Source organism: Pteronotus mesoamericanus, unplaced genomic scaffold (genome assembly GCF_021234165.1).
Source record: "Pteronotus mesoamericanus isolate MK-2021 breed Mesoamerican mustached bat unplaced genomic scaffold, CSHL_Meso_final scaffold_476, whole genome shotgun sequence".
Classification (NCBI taxonomy): domain Eukaryota; kingdom Metazoa; phylum Chordata; class Mammalia; order Chiroptera; family Mormoopidae; genus Pteronotus; species Pteronotus mesoamericanus.
In genome coordinates, this window is record NW_026555318.1 from 1,970,703 (window position 1) to 1,994,760 (window position 24,058).

General features: G+C 59.1%; 2 protein-coding genes across 5 annotated transcripts in view; one reads left to right on the top strand and one right to left on the bottom strand.

The window, feature by feature from the left end:
- The first annotated feature begins 7,284 nt into the window (after window positions 1-7,284).
- GJD3 (gap junction protein delta 3) lies at window positions 7,285-8,121 on the top strand. The gene has a single exon (XM_054593671.1). The coding sequence runs from the start codon at window positions 7,285-7,287 to the stop codon at window positions 8,119-8,121; it is 837 nt and encodes a 278-aa protein (XP_054449646.1).
- Window positions 8,122-13,910: 5,789 nt separating this feature from the next.
- RARA (retinoic acid receptor alpha) overlaps window positions 13,911-24,058 on the bottom strand; it is a 43,835-nt gene continuing 33,687 nt past the window's right edge. For 3 of the 4 annotated variants that reach the window (XM_054593836.1, XM_054593835.1, XM_054593837.1), the window contains 7 exons: window positions 22,088-22,236; window positions 20,620-20,761; window positions 18,479-18,639; window positions 18,086-18,262; window positions 16,534-16,738; window positions 15,622-15,780; window positions 13,911-14,743 (listed from right to left, as the gene is read on the bottom strand). In XM_054593836.1, coding sequence (XP_054449811.1) covers window positions 14,526-14,743; window positions 15,622-15,780; window positions 16,534-16,738; window positions 18,086-18,262; window positions 18,479-18,639; window positions 20,620-20,761; window positions 22,088-22,236 — 1,211 coding nt within the window. In that variant the 3' untranslated portion in view covers window positions 13,911-14,525. The remainder of the gene's footprint in view (window positions 14,744-15,621; window positions 15,781-16,533; window positions 16,739-18,085; window positions 18,263-18,478; window positions 18,640-20,619; window positions 20,762-22,087; window positions 22,237-24,058) is intronic. The other variant, XM_054593838.1, reaches the window with a different exon arrangement.

Here is a 24,058-nt window from a genome sequence, read left to right on the forward strand (position 1 = left end):
ATAACTACAATTTTTTTTTTTCTGGCTATAAAAATAACATAGGCTCTCATTCTAATGTGATGCTGAGTGGGTACCACACCAGGCAGGCATCAGTCTCAGGTGCTTTTCTCATCCACTCACGTGCTGCACCACTGCAAATCCGAGCAGAGGTCCGCAGGCTGTGTTGAAAAACTCTGTTGGTTGATTGTCTATGTCAACTTGACTGGGCTAAAGAATGCCCGGATGGCTGGTAAAATATTTCTGAGTGTGTCTGTGACTGTCTCCAGAAGAAATTAACATTTGAGTCAATAAACTGAGCAAAGATTACCCTCGTCAATGTGGGTGGGCATCACCCAATCTGGTGAGCACCTGAATAGGAAAAGGTGCGGCAAGGGCGAATTGGCTATTTCTAAGCTGAGTCACCTAACCTCTGCCTTTGGACGTTGGTACCCCTGGCTCTTGGGCCTTGGGACTCAGATTTACATCACCGACCTGGTTTTCAGGCCTTCAGATTCGGGCTGAATTACTCCACCGATCGCCAATGTTAAGTGAGGACTTACTGTATATCCCTATTGGTTCTATTTTTCTGGAGAACCCTAATTAATAAAGACTCCGAGGTCCATTGTGGTGCCCAAAGAACCCAGGATCACCTGGGATAGTGGGTGTGCCAGCCTCGGTTCTGAAAGCTGCAAATAAGTTCACTTGGAGTTCCTTTTTTCTTAGGGTTCCTTCACTCGATCCTCTTTCATTAGAAAGACTAACTTTTCCAATCTGGTCCTAAAGATATGAACAGAATACAGTCATATTAATGTGCTGTGTCTTTGCTGGACCGGTTAAAACTTTAACAAAGAGTAGTTCCTCACTGGAATAGTATTTGCTGTTGAAGGTATCAAACTCCCTTGTCATAAGGTGGTTCTTGGCAATGCGTAGTTCTTACTTCAGGACATATTCGTGAGCAAACTAGTGACAGTAGATACATTCACACCCAGGGAATGTTGGCGTCACTACACTGCCTTATACGTAAGAATAACATGCACAAACAGTACCTTGGCGATAAATGGCAGCCCCACAGGACAGTTTTATGAAACAACAGTACTTCCTTTTCCTACAAGTAGATGTGTTGCAACAATGTCAAAAATATTTAATAAAAAATAACATGCAGAGATTTGCTGAGTTTTGCCCCTCTTCATTGTGAGGAATTAAGACACTAAAAGGTTGGTGGGCACAATTTCACTCTGGGAACCACCAGAAAGCCTTCATACAATCGCCACTGACCTACTGATAGTAGGTGTTCTCAATAGTGACAATCTACCTGTGGAAACAGGTTGCAAAGCTGCTGAGCTGTAGCTAGGGTTCAACCGAGAATCACCTTCACAATATTTGTCAACCACTTCAAAGTGGGTGCTGTTGGGAGGACTTAAGACATCATTTCCATTAAAGCATCTTCCAGAAGAGCCTTGTAGTCTTAACTTTTCTGTTTACACAACCCCCAGATGCAAAAATGTTCACAGCTGATGTAAAGGGCAGCCCACCAGCTGATTTACATAAGGTTGGAAGTTGTGACTCCAGACAGTAACATCTCCAGAGTGTCAAGTTGCTCTATTTAGTCACTAACATGTTGACTTCTTTGCAGTTGGCTACACTTACTGGTTGGGGTCTTGTTTACAGCTGGTCTGCAAAATACTGTGCTACATTTTAACATTTATCAAGAATAGCATTTAGTAAGAACAGCCCAGACCTTGAGATTCTTGTCCTATCTAACAAAGACAGTGAAGGAAGAAGAGGAAAGAGGCTTGCCCAGGGGGTGGAGAGAGAGAAATGTGTATGATGACAAAGAAAGTCTTACTCTCATCACCTCCTCAAAAGAATTGCACTGTAGACCAACATTACTTCTTTCTTTTTAAAGCAACTTTATTGAGGTATAATTTACATACGTAAAATGTACCCATTCTAAGTGTACAGATTGATGACTTTTAACAAATGTATATTCCTGCATAATCACCATGACAAAATATTTCCATCACCCCACAAAGTTCTTGTGTCTCTTTAAGCCCGGACCCTAGATAAACACTGATCTGATTTCTATGAGTTTAGGTTAGTTTACCTATTCTAGAACTTCATATAAATGGAATCATACAGTATGTATGTTTTTATGTCTGGCTTCTTCCATTTGGCATGTTTTTGAAATTCACGTTGTTGCCTGTATAAACAGTTCCTTCTTTTTTTAATTGCTGAATATTATTCCAGTCTATGGATTGTTTATCTTTTCACCTGTGGATGGACATTGGGTTGTTTCCAGTTTGGGCCTATTATAGATAAAGCTGTTAGGAACATTAGTGTGCAAATGTTTTTTTACAGACATATTTTCTCACTTCTCTTGGGTAAATACTTCAACATTGTAAATACCTCAATTGTTGGGTTATTTGCTAAGCATATGCTTACCTTTCTAAGAATCTGCCAAACTTTTTCAAAACAGTTGTATCATTTTACATTCCCCTTACCTTTGTCCTCAGCCCTTTCTGGAGTCAGATTTGTTTCTTCTGAGTAAGACAGTATCTTCATTGGCCTCAAGGTGGCCCAATACCTTCTGATGGACGCACAGAAAAATGTACCAGTAAATGTGACTTTGGCAGGAAGAAAGGAAGCCCAATCCACAGGTGACTGTGTCTTCTGCCTCTAGTAACTTTCCGTGACCTTCCAGGGCCTGGCCAAGGGCAATCCTTAGGACCCAAGACTATTGCTTTCCGGGGGCAGTTACTTTGGTATGCCCTTCAACTGATCCTGAGTTCCTCTGATCCCACTTCTGCCCCTGGGGTGATAGAGAGAAGGTCGAGGACCCAACGCGGCAGGAAGTGACTGTGGATGCTCGTACCAGCTGGCACTTACAAACAGGGGCCATTCAGGAGGGGAAAGGGACTTTGAAAGATGCCTCTTGATAACTCAGATCCATACCCTTCCCGCGCCCCCCCCCCCGCCGCCCCATCTCCAAGCAGTTTCTCTCACCCATCATTTCACTCTGGGCGGGCAAGGGAAGGAAGAGAGGGCCTCCCAAGCCCCTCGGCCACTCAGATGAGCCCACCCTCAGGTCCCAGCCACCGCCAGTCCAGTTAGTGTCCTTTCTGGGCCAAGTTGCTCCATGTACAACCTAGAAAGGGGTGAAATGGGGCCTCCAGTTGGCAGTAGTGACTGCTCTGCTCAAAAGCAAGAAAGAGGGGATGAGACCTGACAGAGACACATGAAGGAAGGCCCAGAGGGGCAGTGGGTTGGGAGGGCCTGGGGACAAGATGACAAGCAAGACTGTGAAGGCTTCCCTCTTCCCAGGGGAGAGACTACACGGGAGTAGCCGGTGGGGGCCGACGTAGGGGAGAACTGGGTTTCTCTGGCTCCTCAGTCAGTGTGAAGGGCCAGTACCAGAAACATCTGCGACAACGAAGAAAAGATTCTTCCTTCTTGGGGGCAAGGTCACCTAGAATAAAGACTACATTTCCCAGCCTTCCCTGTGGAAGGTGACCTTGGCCAATGGTATGCGAGAAGGTCGGTCATGGAGTAGCTTCCTGGGATTTCACACAAGACAGAGCCTTGCTTCTTTGTTTAGTATTTTATATTTTTGCTGTTACAGCTGAGCCTAGTCTTGAACGGAGCCCAGGGAGGGAGGAAGAAGGCCTGACCGCCAGGCCGGTCCCAGTTAAGGCGGAGGGTCCAGGAAGAGTGAGAGGAGCAGGGGCGACCAGCGAGCAGAAGGGTCAGGTCTGGAGGGTCTGCGGGCTTGGGGAAGCGTTTGAAGGGTCAGAAACGGTGCGGCCAGGTGGGGGAGGGGCTGCAGAGGACTAAAGTCACCAAGCAGAATCAACCACACCTACAGCCACCCTCACCCTCGCCTTCCAGGTGCAGGCTGAGCTGGGAACAGGAGAATCACTTCAGGGATCCCAAGCGCTAGACGACACCAGAATAAGCAACTGAGGCACGGGACCCCCTGGCGTTCTCATCCTCCTGAGGCAGGGAAGATCTGCACCCACCCCACTTCGGTCATTCATCCTCCCGGCAAAGCATTTATTGAGCGTCTACTACATGCCAGGAACTGTTCTGGGTGCTGGAGACAGGACGGTGAATCAGGCACCAAACACCCCTGCCGCCATGGACCTTACATGTCAATAGGAGAGATGGACGCTACACGGGATAAACAAGAAAAAGTATGTTACGTAGTGACCAGCGCAAAGGAAATAAAGCTGAGAAAAGGGATAGGAAGTAGGGGGTAAAATTCCAGTTAGGGTGGCCTCACTAACAGGCAACGTTTCTATAAAGACCTAAGAATGTTAGAGGGACACAGGAAAGGGGAAACGCAGTTGTGTCTTGATGATGTCACTCACTGGGTGCCAACAATTATGTGCCTGCATGTGTGTCCATCTGTGTGTGACAGACGTGGGAAGTGGCTCCTCAGTCAGCCAGACGGGGCGGGGTAGGGCCGAGCGTGTGGGACAGAGACCGAACGTGCACCAGGGCAGGACGGGCCCCTCAGCCCCGCCCCAGGCCTCCAGTGCGGCCGAGAAAGGAGCCACGTGCCGCCAGCCCTGGTCAGCATCAGTGACACCTCCTCCCGGACTGGACAGTGCTATCTGGGAAGGAGGACGGGCCCCCGAGATTGTCGAGTCTCCTGTGTCTGGCCCTGTGGCATCAGGGGCTGGGACACTGCCAGGTAACCACGGGCTCCCCACCTCCCGCCCCACCCTAGCCCGCCACCCCGCCGCTTTCCACTCCCTGCAGGTAGGCAGGGCTGACGGGGTTTTTCCAGCCTGAGCCAGTGGCCTGGCCCAGCAGGGAACAGGGGGACAGGGCAGGGACCGTTCCTGGACAGTCGGGGCAATGCGGTGTGTCCCTGAGCCCCCATGGCCATGGATGGAGGTCGGGGGGTGGAAAGCAGCTTTGCCAGGAGCAGGAGGGCGTCCGGGCTGGGGAGGCCTGCAGCGTCCCCACCCCCTTCCTGTTTTGGGGGTGTGGGGCCCCAGCGTGTGGTTTCCACTGGACTTCATCCAGGGCAGCATCTCCCCACCCAGGCCTGCTCCCAGGGGAACACTACACAAAGGTGAGGAGAGTTGACCGGGGGTTTTTCCGGGCTGGGCTGGGCCCCTGGGCCAGCGTGGATGGAGGGCACACCTCCCACGCCTTCCTGAGACCAGGCCCGGGGTCCCTGTCTGCATGGAAAACTACACGGGCCCCCATGGCTGAAGTGGAGCAGAAATGGCACTGAGCAGGTGAGTCCTGGCACCCTCCCCACTCAGGAAGGGGTAGGCGTGGCCCGCCTGCCGGCTCTGTACCCGGCAGCCCAGCCAGCACCCTGGGGCTCCACCTGGGAAGGCCAGCCAGGCCGGACGGGAGACAGTTCCATGACGGGCTTAAGAGCATGAACTAAGAACCTGTAGGGTCAGGTATGAGGCTGAGACCTGCTCTTCCCTGGCTGTGTGATTGGGGGCAAATGGCCCTTTGAGGCTCAGCTTCCCTCCTACCAAGGGTGCCAAGTCCTGTAACTTGTGTGATGAGCTTGCCCAGGGCCTGGCCCAGAGTAGGTGCATCCGTGAGGGCGGGGAATGGTGTGCGGGTTGAGCAAACTCCTAGAAAAGCAGAGTGTCCCCTCCCTGGATGCTCAGGTCACCATGGGTCATTCCATGGGACAGCTTCTCCGGCCACCTAGAACCATAGGAGGTGATCCAGTTCAGAGGCTTGTGGGAGAAATAAGCCTTTCTCTCTATTTTCCACACTATAAAATGACATGCTCATTATAGTAAGTCTGGGAATTACAGAAAGCAGGAAGTAAAAGCTTTTATTTAACTACCAAAGCCAGCCACTCTTGGTCCCTAAATGTTTTTCTCTGTGGAGTGTTCTGGGCATGTGTTTTTCTGTTCTTTGTAACACGGCTGGGATCTCCCCATTACGATGGGGAACTGAGAGGAAACAGGGGTGGGCTGGCCCCGCCACCGCGGCTGACAAGCTGGGAGACTCTGGCCCAGAAGAGCCCGGTGACTTGTCCAAGGCCAGCAGCAGCGCTGGAACCAGGGCCCTGAGGTGTCTGCCACTTCTGAAGACACCGGTGCCCCCAACCCTGCCCCAAACCTCCCCCCAGCCCGGAAGACCTCCTCCAAAGGGGGTGGTGCGTTCAGAGAGGGTCCAGACCTTCTAGTGTGGGGGAGTCTGTCGGGGCACTGGCTTCTAGGAGGTTCCCTCAATAAGGGGTGCAGCTCTGGTTAACCCCTCCCCCGTCTCCAGACAGAGACACAGCTGTGGGATGGGGATGGGGTGGGGGTGGGTGAGGGAGGAAAAGGAAGGGCTGGCAGAGGCCAGTCAGGGGCGTGGCCCTGTGTCTGTTCCCAAGGGTTGACCCAGCCAGCAGGGTCACCCTGTCCCTTTAAGAGAGGGGGGAGAGCTAGCCCCTCTCGCTATCCTGTCCTGTCATCCATCCCGGCCAAATCTGAAAGGGAAAATGAAAGAGGGACCAGAAGGAGCAGGTCCCAGCCATCTCCCAAGATCCCACGCTCAACTCTAACACCTCAGCTCCAGCCACAAGGTGAGTGGGGTCACCAGGGTCTCGGGGCCTCAGGAGCCGGCGAGGCCCGGGTCCGTGTGTTGGGGAGGCTCTCAGGAGGCTGGGAGACTGGAAGCCATGGGGCGGCTGGGAGCAGATGGGAGAGGTCTGGGCCGTGTTCCTGCCTTGCTTGGGTCGGAGGGCAGGGGACACCCAGGACAAAGGGTCCTGATAGAGCTATAGAACTGGGGCTACTTTTGTGTCGCCCCACAATTCAGAGAGAAACTCAGTGCAGTAACAAAGGCAGAGAAAGCTAGAGGCGGTGTCCCTCTGGGTCTGCGTGGCTCTTGCCCGACCCGGGGGCACCAAATTGGGTCTGGAAGCGCCACTCCCGACAGGGAAGAGGGTACATGGGGCGCAGCTGGCTTCTGCTTCTAGGACGGCAGTCAGGGGCGGCCGCTGATCCCCAAATTCTCCTCCTAAGAGTCTAGGCTCCGGAGGAGCACAGGCGTCCGACCGACAGGCCCCTGGGTGTCAGGCTACGGCCCCAGGGCTAGGCTCCGCCCCAGCACCCATCGGCCCCAGGGACACGGCACCCACCGGGGAGAACCACCTAGGCCCCTCTTGCCTCCAACTCTGCTCCTTTGTTCCCACAAAATACCTGCCAGACCTGGCTGATGCCCGACTCGCCCTGAAGTTAGAGGGGATCTTCCGTTCCCCAGCCCGGGGGACGGGGACGGGTGGGGGCCCTGCCTGCCGGCCCCTGACGCGCCCCCTTCGCCCCCAGCGCCATGGGGGAGTGGGCGTTCCTGGGCTCGCTGCTGGACGCCGTGCAGCTGCAGTCGCCGCTGGTGGGCCGCCTGTGGCTGGTGGTCATGCTGATTTTCCGCATCCTGGTGCTGGCCTCCGTGGGCGGCGCGGTGTTCGAGGACGAGCAGGAGGAGTTCGTGTGCAACACGCTGCAGCCGGGCTGCCGCCAGACCTGCTACGACCGCGCCTTCCCCATCTCACACTACCGCTTCTGGCTCTTCCACATCCTGCTGCTCTCGGCGCCGTCGGTGCTCTTCGTCATCTACTCCATGCACCAGGCCAGCAAGGACGCGGCCCGCGCCCCGCGCGCCGGCCGCACGCGCTGCTGCTACCTGGCCAGCGTGGTCGGGCGCCTGCTGCTCGAGGCGGCCTTCCTGGCCTGCCAGTGGCGCCTCTACGGCTTCCGCGTGGCCCCGCACTTCGCGTGCAGCGGCCCGCCGTGCCCGCACACCGTGGACTGCTTCGTGAGCCGGCCCACCGAGAAGACCGTCTTCGTGGTCTTCTACTTCGTCGTGGGGCTGCTCTCGGCGGTGCTCAGCGTGGCCGAGCTCAGCCACCTGCTCTGGAAGGGCCGCCCGCGCCAAACGGCCGAGCGCGACAACGGCTGCAACGCGGCGCGCGAGGAGGCCCAGAAGCTGCTGCTCCCCCCGCCGCCGCCGCCGCCGCCCCCGCCGCCAGCCCTGCCCGCCAGGCGGCCCGGGCCCGACCCCTACGCCCCGCCCGCCTATGCGCACCGCGCCCCGGCCGGGGACAGCGAGGGTGGCAGCGGCCGCAGCGCTGTGTCGCTGGCCTCGGCCCGCCAGGGCCTGGCCATCTAGAGCCGCCTCGGGCGGAGGGTGAGGTCGGAGGCCCGGCCCCGCCGCCGCAGCCCTCGCCGCAGGAGCGCGCGAGCAGTGGCTCCTGCTGGTCCGTTCCCAGGGCGCCGCCGGAGCAGAAGGCAGGCCGGGCAGGCGGGGCGGGCCCGCGGCGCCACCGCCGTCGGTCGCACTCCCCTCGCGCGCCCCCGCGTCCCTGGGGCACGGAAGAAACTACGGCGGGTGCACATGCCGTGACCCAGGTGGGAAGGAAGGAGGCAGGCGGGCAGGGGGGTGGAGGGAGGCAGAGAAAGTGGTCGGGCGAGAGCAGAGCAGAGGGGAGAGTGCAGTTCAGGTTGCAAGGGCCTGGACGCTTTACTGAGGACAAGCCAACTGTGACAGCGGCGTCCCACACACGCCCTCTGTGGGCGCGCGTGCCTGTGGGAGCTCTGTGTGTGGGGATCTCTGACATGCATGTGGGTGGCCCGGGCCAGCGCCGGCGGCAGCCACGGCGGCCCCCTGCCTACCTGCACGCGCATCCCAGGAAGGTCTCCGCTCCAGACGGAGCCCACACAGGAAGGGAGGGCAGGGCAGGGCAGGCCTCCGTCCGTCCGCAGGGCGTGTGGGCGCCACCCACGGCTGCCGCTCCGACGCGGGCAGGGCCAGGCCCTCCCTGCTCACGAGGCGGCGGGGGGTGGGAGTGCTGCGCAGCGGGCAGAGGGCGAGACTCGGCATCTAGCTTCACCCTCCTCACCTGCTGCGTTTTCCCGGCCCACCAGCAGCGCGAAGTCCCTTCCACGCCCAGAAGAAACCTCCCCCAGACTCGCTCCGGGCCCTGCCTTCTGCAGCCGCCGCGCCCTTCCCTCCTGGGGGAATACAAGCTGTGTCCGCCTCCGGTCCCCCTCCCGCCGCCCCCCCGTCCCTCCTCTGCCCCCTTTGGCCTTTCTCCTTTGCCGCCCCCGTGGAGCCACTGTCCGTGGGATCAGCCAGGACCTCCGTGACATCCAGGGGCCACCACCTGGCCTCGGCCTGGGCTTCCTCAGACCCTGCTCAGCGGGCTGCCGTGTGCCGCTCCCCTCAGCTTCTCCTGCACCCTGGCCCTTCGTGCCTCCTCTTCCTCGGTCCTCCCGCCTGGGCGGCTGCTTGCACAGCAGCCTAAGGGAGCTTTCTCCATGGCCCCTGCTCCTGCCCTGCGGGCTCCCCCATCCTCAATCAGTCCAGCCCCTGAAGGAAGCTTCTGAAGCCCTGCCCTGCAGTCCCTGCCAGCCCCCCACCCCGCACCCCGCCCCCAAGCATATGCGCAGCTGCACAGGCCCTGCTTCTCAGGCTTCCAGCCCGTTGTCTGGCTTCCTAGGGTTGCGAGCTCCAATCCCTACCGAAGCTTCTTTTCCTGACTAGCAGGGCGACCGGTTTGCTTCCAGTGTGTTCCTCAGCCTGGAGCAGCCCCTCCCTCCCTGCAGCTGCCTTCTCCAGCCGAGCTAATGCCTGCCTGCCTCTGGGTCTCACTTGAAGAGAACACAGACGCCTTCCCTGAGCTTCCCCACCCCAGACCAGCCACCTGTGCTTCCCCGGGCAGAGCACATCTTCTGGCGGCACCGTGGGCACCTCCTCGCTGGCCCATGGAGGTGCTGAGTAAGTTTGTATTGGAGGAGGAACTGAACATCCCTGGGCCGAGTGCTTATCCGCCCCCACAGCACAGGTCACGCTCTCTCTGATGACAGTTCTGTGTCTGCAGCCTGGACCCCCCCACCCAAAAACAGCTGAGAATGCCCAGCTGTTTTCCAGATGTACCATTCTACAAATATTTATTGAGCACTTACTATATGCCAGGCAGTGTTCGAGAACAGCACTGTTCGATAGAAATAGGGAGTGAGCCACGTGTGTAATTTCAAGTTTTCCAGAGCCACATTGACAAGTAAAAGGAGCCCTGGCTGGTGGGGCTCAGTGGACTGAGCGCCGGCCTGCGAACTGAAAGGTTTCTGGTTTGATTCCCAGTCAGGGCATGTGCCTGGGTTGTGGGCCAGGTCCCCTGTGGGGGGCGTGCAATTGATGTTACTCTCCCCCTTCTTTTCCCTCACTTCCTCTCTCTCTAAAAATAAATAAAATTTTTTCAAAAGTAAAAGGAAACAGGTGAAATTAATTTAGCAATGTATTTTCTTTAAGCCAACCTGTCCATAAATTTCAGCACATCATCAATTTAAAAAAATTAAGGACATGTCTTATTTCCTTTGTGTAGTCTCTGAGATCTTGTGTGTATTTTGCACTTGGAGCACATCTCAGGTTGGACCAGCTACATGCCAAGACTCAGTTGCCGCGTGCGGCTTGTGCGGCTCATTGAACAGAGCAGATCCAGATGTTGGCCTACAGTGGTGAATGGAACCTGCCCTCATGAAGCTTACATTCTGGTGGGGAAGGCAGATAATAAATACAGAATATACCACCAGGCCGAGATAAGAGTAAGGGGGGAGAGAGTGACTTCCTTGATCAGTGACACGTAACACAGTGTCGCAGGGCCTAGCCAGGAAGCTGTCTTCAGGAAGACATTTCAGTTGGAAGGAGTGGCAAGCGCAAAGGCCCCGAGGCTCCGGAATATGCCGGGGGTGCTTGAGGCCAGCAAGGATGCCAGTGTGGCTGGAGTGGAGTGAGGGACAGGGAAGGTGGGGGTAACTAGCACCCCAAATGCAACCTCAACTTTCTTAGCTCTCCTCTCTGTGGCTGGGGTCTTCACCCACCCCTGCCGGCTGCACCGCTGTTGCCGCAGGCGGTCCTCGACCTGCCTTCCCCATCCCGTCAACTCCCCCATCCGCCCGTTCGACCACCTCTGCATTCCCCGCTCTTGGCCCCTCTTCTCCAGCCCTCCAGAGGCTGCCCAGGGCCAGCCCTGTCACCGATGGCCCAGAGCACTCCCACAGCCCCCGCTGCTGCCCCTGCAATGCCAGCCCAAACACCTCCGTGGCTGGCGTGAGACCCTTCCCTCCCACGGCCTCAGGATCAGGTCCAGCTCCCCCACTGGCCTTGACCGGACCTGTCACAACCTCTACCTCTCCTCTCCTCTTCCACACGCCAACCAACAACTGAAAATGGTTAGAATAAAGAGCTGGAGACAGTTTTTGATCATGCGATGCTATTGATCGCTTCTGCATCCCGCCTGGCTTACTTTCCCCCTAGAACTTCAGCTGGGAGGGGGCGCCTCTTCCAGGAAGTCTTCCTCGCCATGGCCTAGGCCTGGTTCAATTCCTCTTCCCTGAGCTCCTCTGTGCCCAAGCAGGACCCCATCACCGCCATCCCCAGGGAGTCTCCCAGTCACCGTCCTTGGGTCAGTCTCCCCGTGGAGGATGGGGCCTGGAGCCGCGCAAAGCACACGTCAGCCCTGGATGACCAGGCTGCACACCAGAGCGTCTCAACTGGGGGCCATGTGACAAAGTCTGCAGACATATTTGGTAGTCACAGCTAGGCGGAAGGTGCAACCAGCTTCCAGCGGGCGGAGGCCAAGGAAGAGGGATTTCTGGGCATGAAATGTCACCATGCTGTGGCTCAGACGCTCTGCCCTTCAGCATGCGCTGTGAACCATGGTGGGCAGCCTCAGGCCCCGGACGGTTCCAACAGCAAAGGTGCTGCCCCAAGGGGGGCACTTTGTAAATGCAGGGACCACTACCCATGCGAGGGGGGGCCCTGCTGGCGTTTGGTGAGCAGGGACTACGAATGCCTCGAGGTTCTCCCACACTCAAGAACTGTCATACATGACTTTAGAATGTCCCCCTGGACATTTACATAGTGAAAACCTGTTTTACATGTAAACCATTAAGGTTGGGGATTTTTTTTTTTTTGCATGGTTCTGTTATACACTGTTAGTTTTTATCTCAACATCTTTAACTTTCCTGCGCTTCATGTACACAATGGCTTCTGGCCCTCTTACTTCTCTGAAATCCAAATGTGTTCATTAAAAGCAGAAGCAAACATGGGACTGTCGTATCTGCCATGTGGTTGTGCCCAAGCATTTACATGTTGAAACTCGTAGTACTTACCCTTCATTTCTCCTCTACAGTACAGTGTGGTAGCATATTGTATAGGTATGCTGTGTTTAATTTCATTTCAGATTCACAAAGAAAGTGTGAGAAAGTATTTATTAGCGGAGGAGAGCCTGTCTTCAGGCTCGCTCCAGCCAGGGCCAGATGGTGAGATAAGCAAGGGGTTGACGCCACCTGGTGGCTGTTATAGAAATGGCAGGCGGACCCCCGAGGAAGAAATCCTTTCCTGCCCAGCGCGGCTGCCAACTCTTCCCAAACACAGCCTCCACCGCCACCTCCCCAGACCCCGCAGACCTCGGCGTCGGCCGCTTCATCCAGGGCTTCAGCGACCCAGGCAAGAACCCTGGCTGGGAATTGGGAGCCTTGGGTACTGGCTTTCCCTCTGCCACTAGCTTGCTGTGTGGCCCTGGACAAGGGCACTGCCCTCTCTGAGCGTTGGGGTGGAGACCCGCTGGTCTCTGAGGACCCCTGAAGGCTGCCCCACTCGGTTCTCTCAAACAGGAGCACCCTGGTTCCCCTGCAACCTGCCCTCTGGGGTCTGGGCTTTCTGCTCGCAGACAGCAGGGCTGGGAAAAGGAGGCCAGGACCAATCCCGTGTTCTTGCAAGGAGGCCGTGAGCCCAGGACCCAGGTCCATGCCAGCCACCACCCTGCCGTGAAGACCGCGCCTGTGTTCACTCCAAAAATAGGACTCTGCTATGAAGCGACCCCCAGCCCCAAGCCCCGGCTCCCCGAGGGCTAGGAGCTCTCTCGGGCAGGGCCGGCGTCCTCCCCGGCCTGCGGCTCCCGGGGAGCTGGGGCTGGCATCCTCCTACGGACGGATGGGACGGGCCCTCCAACCATAGGGGCAGTTTCTCCCCCGCCCCCTCCCGCACCCCCAGACCGGGGCTCCCGACACAAACCAAGGGCTTACCGAGGGCAGGCCTGCCTCCTGCCACAGGGCCTCCAATGGCCTTGGCACAGCAAGGCAGGCCGCGGTGCTCACACCGGGCCCCTCCGCCCAGCCCCTCGCCCGGACGCTGAGAGAAGGTGGTGAGGCAGCGAGGCTCAGGCGCGCGTAGAATAAATATAACTTTATTCTTTATCCAGTAGATCTCAGTGGAAAGTCCAACAGTAACAGGTGCACCAGCTGGCTCTGGGGGATGAGACCCCAACCCTGGGGCATGGGGGGCGGGGCAGAGCCAGCTCCCCCAGCCCAGGGGGCAGGGGATGAGGGGAGGAGGGGAGGGCCCCCCCTTAGGCCCGTCCTGCGGGGCAAGGAGGGGGCATAGGCGCAGGTGGGGGTTGGGGGGCAGGCCAGGGAAACCGAGGAACTCAGGCCAAGTTTGCCTGTTGGCGTGTGTGTGTGTGTGTGTGTGTGTGTGTGTGTGTTTCTGGGGGCCCTGGGGGCGGTGCTGGTGGCTGTGAGGCTGGGGGCAGGGACAGCTCAAGACCCCTTGGCCTGCCCCTTCAAAGCGGGGGCTGGAGGGCTTAGGCCACGTGGGCCCCGATGGGGAAGGGGCAGCTCAGCCAAGGACTGAGAAACACCCAAGTGTCTGTTCCGCGGCCCCGCCCGGCTTGGCCCCGCCCCATCTCTGGTGGTGGGTGCCCTCCTTCCAGGGGCTGCCGCAAACTGTCCATAACCAGGGGTTAGGCAGAGGGACGAGGGGGCCAGCTGCTTTCCCAGCACAAAGGAAGGGGGTGCAGGCCTCGGAAAGTCAGTCCTTCACAGTTATAAAGAGAAAACTGAGGAGAAAAAGGCTAGGGAGGAGGAACACGGGGACATGGAGAGAGAGTGGGAGCCCCTCTGAGCCACTGTCCCCCCCAAGGACCCACCCCCCTCCATCTCTGGATCCAGCTCCCCCCAATACACAGCACAGATTCCTTCAGTATAAATGTGCTTAAAATGAAAATTCTTATTTAAAAAATCAAAACCAAAAAAAAAATTAAAATAAAAACAAAACCAGCGAGAATACCTGGGGGTTGGTATGGCAGGTATGTACAGGGGGAACCCCCCACCCCTGGCCCACCCCCTCTGTCACCAACTGAGGCAAGGGGGGCTCCCCAACCAGGGGGCAATGGCTTGCAAGTTCTGAGGATGGGGAACCAGGTCCTGGCATTTGCTGGTGATGAAGATGAGGCGAGGTGGGCAGAGAGGTGTCTTGATGAACACAAGGCCCCCAGGCCCCATCCTGAGACCCAAGACCAGGGGTCCTCACACAGTTCATGGACCTTGCCCCTGACGTCAACCCAGGCCAGAGTAACAGTCCATAGCACCCGGGCCTCTGTCCAGAGTTGCCACCTCCTCCCTCCTGTCCCAAGGAGGACAGGGAGGGGCAGGGCTGGCTGGGGTCTCGTGTCGGTAGAAAGGCAGAGAAAAGCCGGGCGAGGGGCAAGGGCTATGTCCACGGGGCGCAGGCGGTCACGGGGAGTGGGTGGCCGGGCTGCTTCTGTTTGAGCTGGGGCTGAGGCTGGGGCTGCAGCTGCGGGGCGGGGGGGCCAGGCCGCCCCCGTCCCGCCCGCCGCCTGCGGGCTGCCCGCTCAGAGTGTCCAGCCCTTCCGAGTTCTCCAGCATTTCCTGGATGAGAGGTGGCATGGAGCCTGGGATCTCCATCTTCAGAGTGATCACCCGCTCGGCCCCTGCAGGAGAGGAGGGGCGGGGGTCAGCACGCATCCCACTCCCCCGCCTCGCAGGCCCTGCGAGCACGCGTGGCCAGGAGGGCGGGGGCGGCGTGTGCGCCATCAGCACAGCCACTACTGGCACCCACCACACACTGAACTCAGGGCTTGGCTCTCGGACATAGCACCTCTCTCGCTCTCTCTTTTAAACTGATTTGACAGAGAGAGAGAGGAGGGCATCGATTTGTTGTTCCACTTATTTATGCATTCACTGGTCGATTCTGGTGTGCCCTGACCAGGGATCGGAACCCTCAACCTCGGCGTATCAGACTGATTCGATCTCTAGCCAACTGAGCTGCCCGGCCAGGGCTGTGAGCAGCTCTCTTAATTGCCCAAGACCAAGGGGCTGTGGGGAAAGTGGTTATGAACTCAGACTCTGGGGTCACACCCCCTCATTTGACACTGGGTCCTTTCTATGTGCTGTGTGTCACGGCTTCTCCTGCTGACACCTCAAAGCAACTCTGTAAACACCATCACCCTCCTCACTCCTCAGGTGGGTTCAGAGCTGCTAAGTGACCTGCTCAAGGACACACACTCACACCGTCTGGGTCCAGAGCTATGCCTTTAACCATCATGCATGGCCGTGAACCACCACACAGAGGAGATAGTCAGAGCTCACAGACAGGTCACCTGGGCATGGTGGGGTCTCTGGGGGACTTTGACCTAGACACAGATAGAGACAGACTGGGTCCTGATGAGTGGGGCATCACCCTGGGCACAAAGACATGGGGTGTTGTCTCCGATGTGGGGCGGGGGGGCCTGGCCAGGGGCCTGGGCCAGCTGCTGGGACTCAACCCCGGCAGGCACGCGGGGCCTCCCTCCAGGTGCGGGAGCCTCACCCTTAGCGCTGATGCTCCGCAGGTCCGTGATCTTCATCAGCATCTTGGGGAACATGTGGGGGCGGCTGGGCCTCCGCTTCCGCACATAGACCTTCAGTGCCTCTAGCAGCGGCTCCTGCAGCATGTCCACCCTGTCTGGTTGCTCCAGGTCCTGCCGGTCTGGGGAAGCAGAGGTGTGCCCCGAGCAGATGCCTCGGTTAGGCTAGGAACACTGCTGCGCTCCCAGCCTTAGCCACCGGGGGGCGCCCCTGCCCGGGCCACAGGCTGGGGCCTCCCCATACTGAGACAAGTGGAGGGTGTCTGTGTGCTTTGATAAAGCCCTTAAATGTAAGCAGAGGAGCTGAGGATGCAGGTTGCCCAAAGCCAGCCCTGACAACCCAGTTCATGGGGACAGGACTCCTGAACACAAGTAGTGCCAACCTCAAGCAGAGGGGAGACGCCCAGGCAGGTCTCCCACTCCTGCCCATTAGGGACACCAGCACGGTGCTGCAGAACTTCTAACACTAAAACAGTCACAGCAGCCAACCTTTACCGGGTCTTACCCCGGGCACACTGTACCTTATGTATTAATGGCCACCTTCATCGGCCCACCGCCTTCATGCGGTGGTGACCATTACTGTCTCCTTTTACAGAAATGGGGGCTCAGAGCAGTTCAGCAGCCTGCTCAAAGTCGAAGCTGGCCAGCATTTGAACCTGGGTGGTCTGACCAGGTGGGGACCAAGAGCTCAGGTCTCCACTGCACATCCTCGTTGTGTGGCCGCAGGCCAGATCCTGCCCTATGGGACTCGGTTTCTCCCCTAAGCAGGACCTGAAGGGGCCAAGGTCCTTTTCTGATCTGAGGATCCCTAGACATCCTAGTGAGGGGCTTCCCCACCACCCTGGGCCGGCCCCGAGCCCGGGGCCCCTGCCCACCTCCACAGATGAGACAGATGGCGCTGAGCAGCCCAGTCTCAGCATCATCCATCTCCAGGGGCAGCAGCTGGTTGGCGAAGGCGAAGACCAGGTCTGTGAGGGGGCCGAAGCCGGCATTGTGCATCTGGGTCCGGTTCAGGGTCAGCCCGTCTGAGAAGGTCATTGTGTCCTGCTCGGGCGTGTACCTCGTGCAGATCCGCAGGATCTGGGTGCAGAGGAGGCACGAGTTTAGGGGCACAGCCCATGTCCCCAGCACTTCCGGTGCAGCATCTACCCCCACAGGACCACCTGGCAGACGGCCAGACCAGTGTAGCAGTGTAGCCTGAGAGCCTCTTCCCCAATAATGAGAATGTTCTGCGTCTGGGCCATCCAACACAGTAGCCGCCAGCCACGGTGTGGCCACTGGACACTGAAACCACACTTGTGCAACTGAGGAACTGAACTGGATTTAATGGTAATTAATTTAGGTTTAAGCAGCCAGATGCGGCCAGCGGCTTCTGTATTGGTCTGATTCAGGGTCAGCCTCCTGTCTTCATGCAGAGAATTTAGAATTCCCTAGAACTAGAATTTCATTGCGAATTTATGCCTGCAGGACAGGGTACACAACAGGCGCTCAGTGCACGGGCACCAGCTTCCACTGTGCCAGACCCTGCTCCTGCCCCCTGCGTCCGTGCCTGGGGAGGGGAGGGTGCCTGGAGACAGCCCACTCTGCACCTGCCCCCTCCCACCAGGAAGTCACACCCCACGCTCCCCGCCCTGGAGGTGGCTGAGAGGGCTGAGCCAGCCAGGGTGACAGGGAGGAGAGTCCTTGTCAATGGAGGCTTCGGCAGTCCCCACGGCAGTCCTCACCGTCCCCGATCCTGCCTCCAGTCCAGCCCACCCTCTGGCCCCACCAGTCCCTTGGCCGGAGCGGGACTCACAGCAGCAAGCCTTGCACTTCCTGCCCTAAGCCAGCGACACCGCCTCCCATGCCCCTTCTACACCCTGAGATGCCATCCCCTCTGGACACCTTCCCTGGGGCCCAGCCATCGTGGCTCTCTCGTCGGTGTGCGGGGAGGACAGCCGTTCGCCTCCTCCAGCCAGCACTTGTCACAGTTTTGCAACCTCTGTTTGCATATGTCGCTTCCCAAAACAGGGTTTTAAGAAAGGGAACAGGGAACAGTGTGTTCACCTATGTCCCTGACACCCAGCTCCAGGCCTAGCCACACAGGGTCCCAGGCAAATCTTTATTACAACGGAACGGATGGGAAGATGCGTGGGTGGGTGGCAGGCTTAACAAGAAGATGGGGTGAGGGGGGACGGATGCGTGTGCAGGTAAGTGGGTGAACCAGTGTGTATCCAGGTGCTGAGCGGCTGAGCGGCCAGGAAGACAGGTTGACAAGCGGACAAATGACATACAGGGGAGAGGAAAGGTAGATGTCGGGGCGGGGGGGGGGGGGTGGCATTTGGACAGGTCCATTCCAGACGGATGTCTAGGAAGGTGGTTATTTGAGCGGCAGGACATCCTCCAAGGACACGGGGCAGTGCCCAGGGGGCGGGGGCGGACCCTCACCAGGATGTCCAGGCAGGCAGCCTTGAGAAGGGTGATCTGGTCGGCAATGGTGAGAGTGGTGAAGCCAGGCAGCTGCTTGGCGAACTCCACAGTCTTAATGATGCACTTGGTGGAGAGTTCACTGAACTTGTCCCAGAGGTCGATGTCCAGAGAGACACGCTGTTCCGAGCTGTTGTTCTGAGAGGATGGGGGAAAGTGAGGGCCTTCTCCTCGCGGCACCCCTTTTTGGCCTGCCCTGAACCCGGCCCCCACTTCCCGAGAGCTCCTCAAGAGAGGAAGCAGGGGGAGGGCAAGGAGGGAAAGAGGAGGCCACGAAGGCCTGGCAGGGGTGAGGAGGAGCCAGCCGGGCAGGAGAAGGGGCACCCCGCCCCACCAGGCCGGGGCAAGCCATACCGTAGTGTATTTGCCCAGCTGGCAGAGGGCAGGGAAGGTCTCCTGGTGCGCTTTGCGCACCTTCTCGATGAGCTCCCCCACCTCTGGCGTCAGCGTGTAGCTCTCGGAGCACTCGGGCTTGGGCGCCTCCTTCTTCTTCTTGTTTCGGTCGTTCCGCACAGCTGTGGAGGGCAGAGGCCAGTGGTTAGAGGGCAGGTGCTGGCAGCGGTCCACCCACAGGCGCCAGTCCATCCCAGCCCAGGCTCCTACCACCAGAGCTGCTGGCGACAGAGGCCATCACCGGGTGGGTGCACACACACACAAAGCACATACATACCACACACAGGCGGGAAAGGCACCGACTCACGGCCCGCCCCCCCATGCCCACCTGGCCCAGACCCCGAGTCCTGCCCTAGGGCCCCGGCCCATGGTGCCGTCCTCCCACACGCCCACGCCAGCGCACACTCCAGGTATGCGGCGAGTCCCAGTCTGAAAGCAAGTGTGCAGAGTGTCCCACCTCCGTGCTCGGCCTCTCTGCCCCCCCCACCGCCCCCTGCTTCCAGGAAGAACAAACAGCCTCCACTGGCCGGCAGCCCTCCTGGCTGGCAGCAGTCTCCCCGGGGGAAGGGGGGAAGAGGAAGCAGCTCCTCCTCTCGGGCTGGGGAGGCGTAGGGCCCCCCATCCCGAGAACGGGGGGCCTGACGGGAGAATCTCTCGGCCCATTAGCTTGGGGAGCTGACAAATCACCAGGGGCGCTGAGCCGCACACACCACTCGGCTTTAAAGAAGCGATGGGGTCGTTACTAGCCGATTATCCCAGACACACAATCACTCACAGGGCCAGTGGTGGCGGCTGCTGACGCTGGAGGAAGAGAGGGTGGGGGTGGGGGCCCCAGGAGGGGGCGGCGGGTGGGGGGGGCACTGGCATAATTTGGAGATCACTCATGTCGATTCTGCAAATTCAATAAAGTGCAAGGGAGAGAAGGGAGAGGGAGAGGGAGAGTGGGGGGATAATTTGGGAAGAGAAAATTGCAGCTGTGACAAGACGTTTATCATTCGGAAGCTTTAATTCTATTGAAATGGCAGCTGCTCAGCTCCAGGGCACAGAGCAGCCAAAGAGAAGGAGGGAAGGAAAGGGGGCGATGGCGGTGGGAGGGAAAGGGGGTCCCCACCCTGGTCCTTCTGGGAGTGGAAGGTGGCAGGAGCAGAAGGAGGAGGAAGTGCTGGGCCCTGAGGGTCCCAAGTTGTCACCCACTCTGCTGGGCGGACAAGCCACCACTTCCTGGGTTCCTAAAAAGGCAGCCCCTGCCTCCTGTGGCGGGAGGTGGCAGGGTGATGCAGGACCCCTCCTCTCCTATCTGGGGCTCCTTGGTCCCCCACATCCCTTTCCCACTTGCTTCTTTCACTGCCCAACCCACAAAGGGCTAGGGGGTCCTGCGGCCCCCTCCCCCACCCCATCCCCCAAGGCTCAGGCTCCATGGCAACGGCCACGCAGACAAGGAGGCGTCTGTCAGCGTCATTTATCTCTGACATCATCAATCACCGGTCACCACGGCAACACCCATGATTCAACACAAGAGGGTCTCCCTGTCCAGCCCTCCCTCCTCCCTCCATCCAGCCTCAGCTGAGCCCGAACTGGAAACCCCCGCCCCTCTGGGATCTGAGAAGTCCCAATTCTCTCTTCCAACTCCAGAGCCCAGGCTCCACCACTGGACAATGGCTTTTCGATCGCTGTGCCAGCCGCACCCTCTCCCCAACACACGTACGCACCCCCCCCCCCCGCCAACTGGCTCCCCTCAGTGCAGGCCCTTCCTTAACATGCACAATCCAAAGGGACTTGGGGATGCCTCTGAGTCCTGCCCCAAAGCCAACCAGGGCCTGGAAGCCAGCGTGCCTGGGGCGGACACACAAGCACACACAGCCAGCCACGTGCAGACAGGGATGGCTGCCTGCATACAGACACACAGCCAACTAGAGGCACAGACAGACAGGTCCCTGCAGCTCTGCCTAAACCATCCCTAACTGCGAGCCCACACACCATTCCCCAGGTGTGCAAGCTCACATCCCTACACACACATCCATACCCCCCGCAATCCCGTCGCCTTTAGGAGCACCACAGGCCCCGCCTAACGTGCGGCCCGGCCCCGGGCCCCGGGCACTCACACTCTTTGGACATGCCCACTTCGAAGCACTTCTGCAGCCGGCAGTACTGGCAGCGGTTGCGAGTCACCTTGTTGATGATGCAGTTCTTGTCCCTGTGACACGTGTACACCATGTTCTTCTGGATGCTGCGGCGGAAGAAGCCCTGAGCATGGGGGGAGGGAGACAGATCAGCCACACCCACAGTGGGAGCCACGCGAGCCTGCGGCCTCAGCCGGGGGCGCAGAAGGCCAGGCTGCTGCTACCTCCACGCCTTTGGCCACCACCTACCTGAGCAGGCCAGGTAAGGGGGGAGAATGACCCGCCTACGTGGGTGCTCCCAAAGGAACCCCAGCCCCTGCGTCCACACTGTGGGTCGGCAGAGGCCCTCCCCCAGCCCACACCCACAGGCCCTGCTTCCTCCCTCCGTGGAAAAAGGATGGCAGGGCTGCCCGTGAATCAGGAAAAGGGGGAGCCGGGGCCGGAGGGGCGAGGCACAGAACTCTGGAGCCCACAGCGCTGGGCTCGGAGCACAGGAAGGGAAGACAAGCAGGAAGAGGCCATGCAGGGACGCACACAGGCCGGCCAAAGGGATGAAGACGCACACCCTCTCAGGAACAAGCGGCCACACGCTGGCCAGCCAGGAAGATGTGCAGGGACTGACCACAGGTGGACCCAGGCTGGTTAGGGGCTCCACACACAGGATGCCCAGAGACAGACTGACAGACCAGGGACAGACGGGGAACAGCCAGTCAGGACCAGCAGACACACACACTCGGAGGCCTTCTGCTATGCCCTTGATCTTGGCCCTGCCCCTGGGAACAGCTAGCCCAGGCCAAGGGGCGGTCTGGAGCCCCAAACCCCAAAACTGCACAGTTTCTGAGCCCCAACCTCTAGGGAAGAAACAGGTATAGAGGCCCCGGCCCCGGGAGAGGTGGAAAGGGCACGCCCACAGGCGCTGGGAAGGTGGCAACCACATCTGCACCCTGGAGCCCAATGTGGGCAAAGGGGAATCCAGCCAGACGCTGGGGAGCCCACGGCCCGAGCAGCTGAAGGACAGGCCAAGGCAAGGCGCCTGCTCCTAACCGCCTCCTGCCAGGCTGCTGTGGGGAGGTTCAGGCAGGGCCATTGGGGGCAGGCCTCCTGGGTCCCCAGCCAAGAGCCTGCCGGCAGCCAGTTCACCATGGCAACCTGGGCAGCGGTGGCAGAGCAGGCTTACACCCTGCCAGCTGGAGGATGGAGTCAGGGAAAGGAGCTCAAGCAGGAGGGGATCTCTCTGGTTTGGGGGCCCCCTGCTCATCTATGGGAGGTTCTATTGCAGGCTTCCTCCCCTCCTAGGCTGCTGCCACCTTCCACACAGGAACAAGTGCAACAGCTTTAGAGACAACGCCCCCACCCCCACCCCCACCCCCACCAGGATACTCCCAGGGCACAGCAGTGGGGACATTCCATTAATCTAATCAGGACTGTCTTTCCCAATGACTCGACTCACCTTGCAGCCCTCACAGGCGCTGACCCCATAGTGGTAGCCCGAGGATTTGTCTTGGCAGACAAAGCAAGGCTTGTAGATGCGGGGGAGGGGGGGCGGCGAGGGCGGGCTGGGCACTATCTCTTCGGAACTGCTGCTCTGGGTCTCGATGGCTAGAGAGAGAAGAGGGAGGGGCGGTTAGAGACCCAGGTTGCTATCCTTAACACCTGTTCATCCTGCCTCCAGACCTCTCCCAGGAGCCCCTCCCAGCCCCACCACCGCTGCCAGGATTCCAACTGGGGGGCAGGAACACAGTCTCAGGAAAGCTGGGACTCACCAGCCAGACTTGGGGAATGAGGTTGCCAATGAAGCCATCAGCACCCCATCACTCCCATCTACTCTCCCAGGACTCCACCTTCAAACCCAGAAAGATCGGATGATAAACCATCACGTTTGTATGGATTTGTCTGTAGACAAGGCTGTACCTGCGCAGTGGGGGTGGGAGTCGGCCTGGTTCTAAAGCCCTGGCCCCCCAGGGCGTCTGGGACCTATCTCCCCCAGTGAGGAAGGAGTTAAGGCCCACGAGGAGGGAGGGAAGAGGACACAAGCTGGGGGCAGAGGAAACTGGGGTCAACAGGATATTCAGAGCCGGCCACTCCCCCACCCCCTTGGCTTCCGCTCCCCCCTCCCCTCTCTGACAGCAGCCACAGCCCCTCCTCCACCCAAACAATCCCCTGGCCAGGGACGCAAGGCAGGGTGTGCAAAGAAAAGTTGCAAACGCGTGGGCAAAACAGGCGGGACTCCGTGATAAGCAAGGGGACCCCAGCCTGGAGACAGGGAAAGGAGTCCCCATGGGCCCCGGAAGCCCCTTCCTCTGGGTGCCCAGTCTGGGGGCAGCAGCGTGACAATGGGGGTCTGTTCCCATCAATGCTCTGTCTGTCTGGCCTCAATACTATGTCCGGGTTACTACCCCCCTCTCCTCCTGTTATTCAGCTCCAAGAGGGCAACCAGGAGGGCTGACCCAGCCGGCAGGGTGGCCCTCACTAGCCAAACCCTCCCCAGTGCCTGGCCCAACGCCCACCACCCCAGGCAGAACAGGGCTGGGCTGGGTGGGGGCTGTGTGCGCCTTAGGCCTGGGCAGCCGGGGGTAAACTGTGCTGGACGCGGAACTGTGATCAAGGCAACCAGATTCCCAAAGGGCCACCCAGCATCCTCCTGAAGCCTTTGCCAAGTCTACTTGTTCAAAGACAAGCAGCGCCAAGGATGCCTCCCCAGTAGGTAGATCCCTGCCTCCTCCCACACCCCAGAACCCTACCTAGTCTCACCCCAAGCTCCCACACACAAGGTTCTGGTGGTCAAAAGGGCCCAAAGCTCCAGGCCCAAGCACCTTATCGCCACGAGTGACATGGCCCCAAAGTCCAGGCACAGAGGAAAGAAGACACCTGGATGCAGGGCGGGGCCGGGGGAGGGGCGTGCATGCTACCACCCTCCCCTCTTACCTGCACACACACCACGGACAGCCTGCCAGTTGCCGACAGGGCACCAGGCCAACCACCCTGGCAGGGCTTTCCTGGCTCTTAGTAGGACCTGGGCACCACTTCCCCGGTCAGCCTGGCTGAGCAGCACTGCCTCGTCCCTGCACCCCCATGCCTGCCCCGAGGCCAGCCCACGGCCAAGGGACAGGGGTGCCCGCACCCCCAGCAGCGCCCGGACTCTTCCTGAGCCCGCCTCCCAGCCCTCTGCTGCTCACCCCAGTGCCAAACTGCGGGCCTGGTCCCCCCGCCTCGCTGTCCCAGAGGCCAGACACGCAAATCAGACAGGCAAGAGGCCTGAAGAACAGCTGCTTGCGGGGCGGGGAGACGCGGGGGGGGGGGCGGCGGCAGGGTTGGGGGGCCTGGGTGAGGCCAGGAGGCAGAGGGGTGAGCGACAAAGAAGCCCTTTGTTGTGCTAACTTTTTCCAAGACGTAAAAGGAGTAACAATAGACAATCCAGACT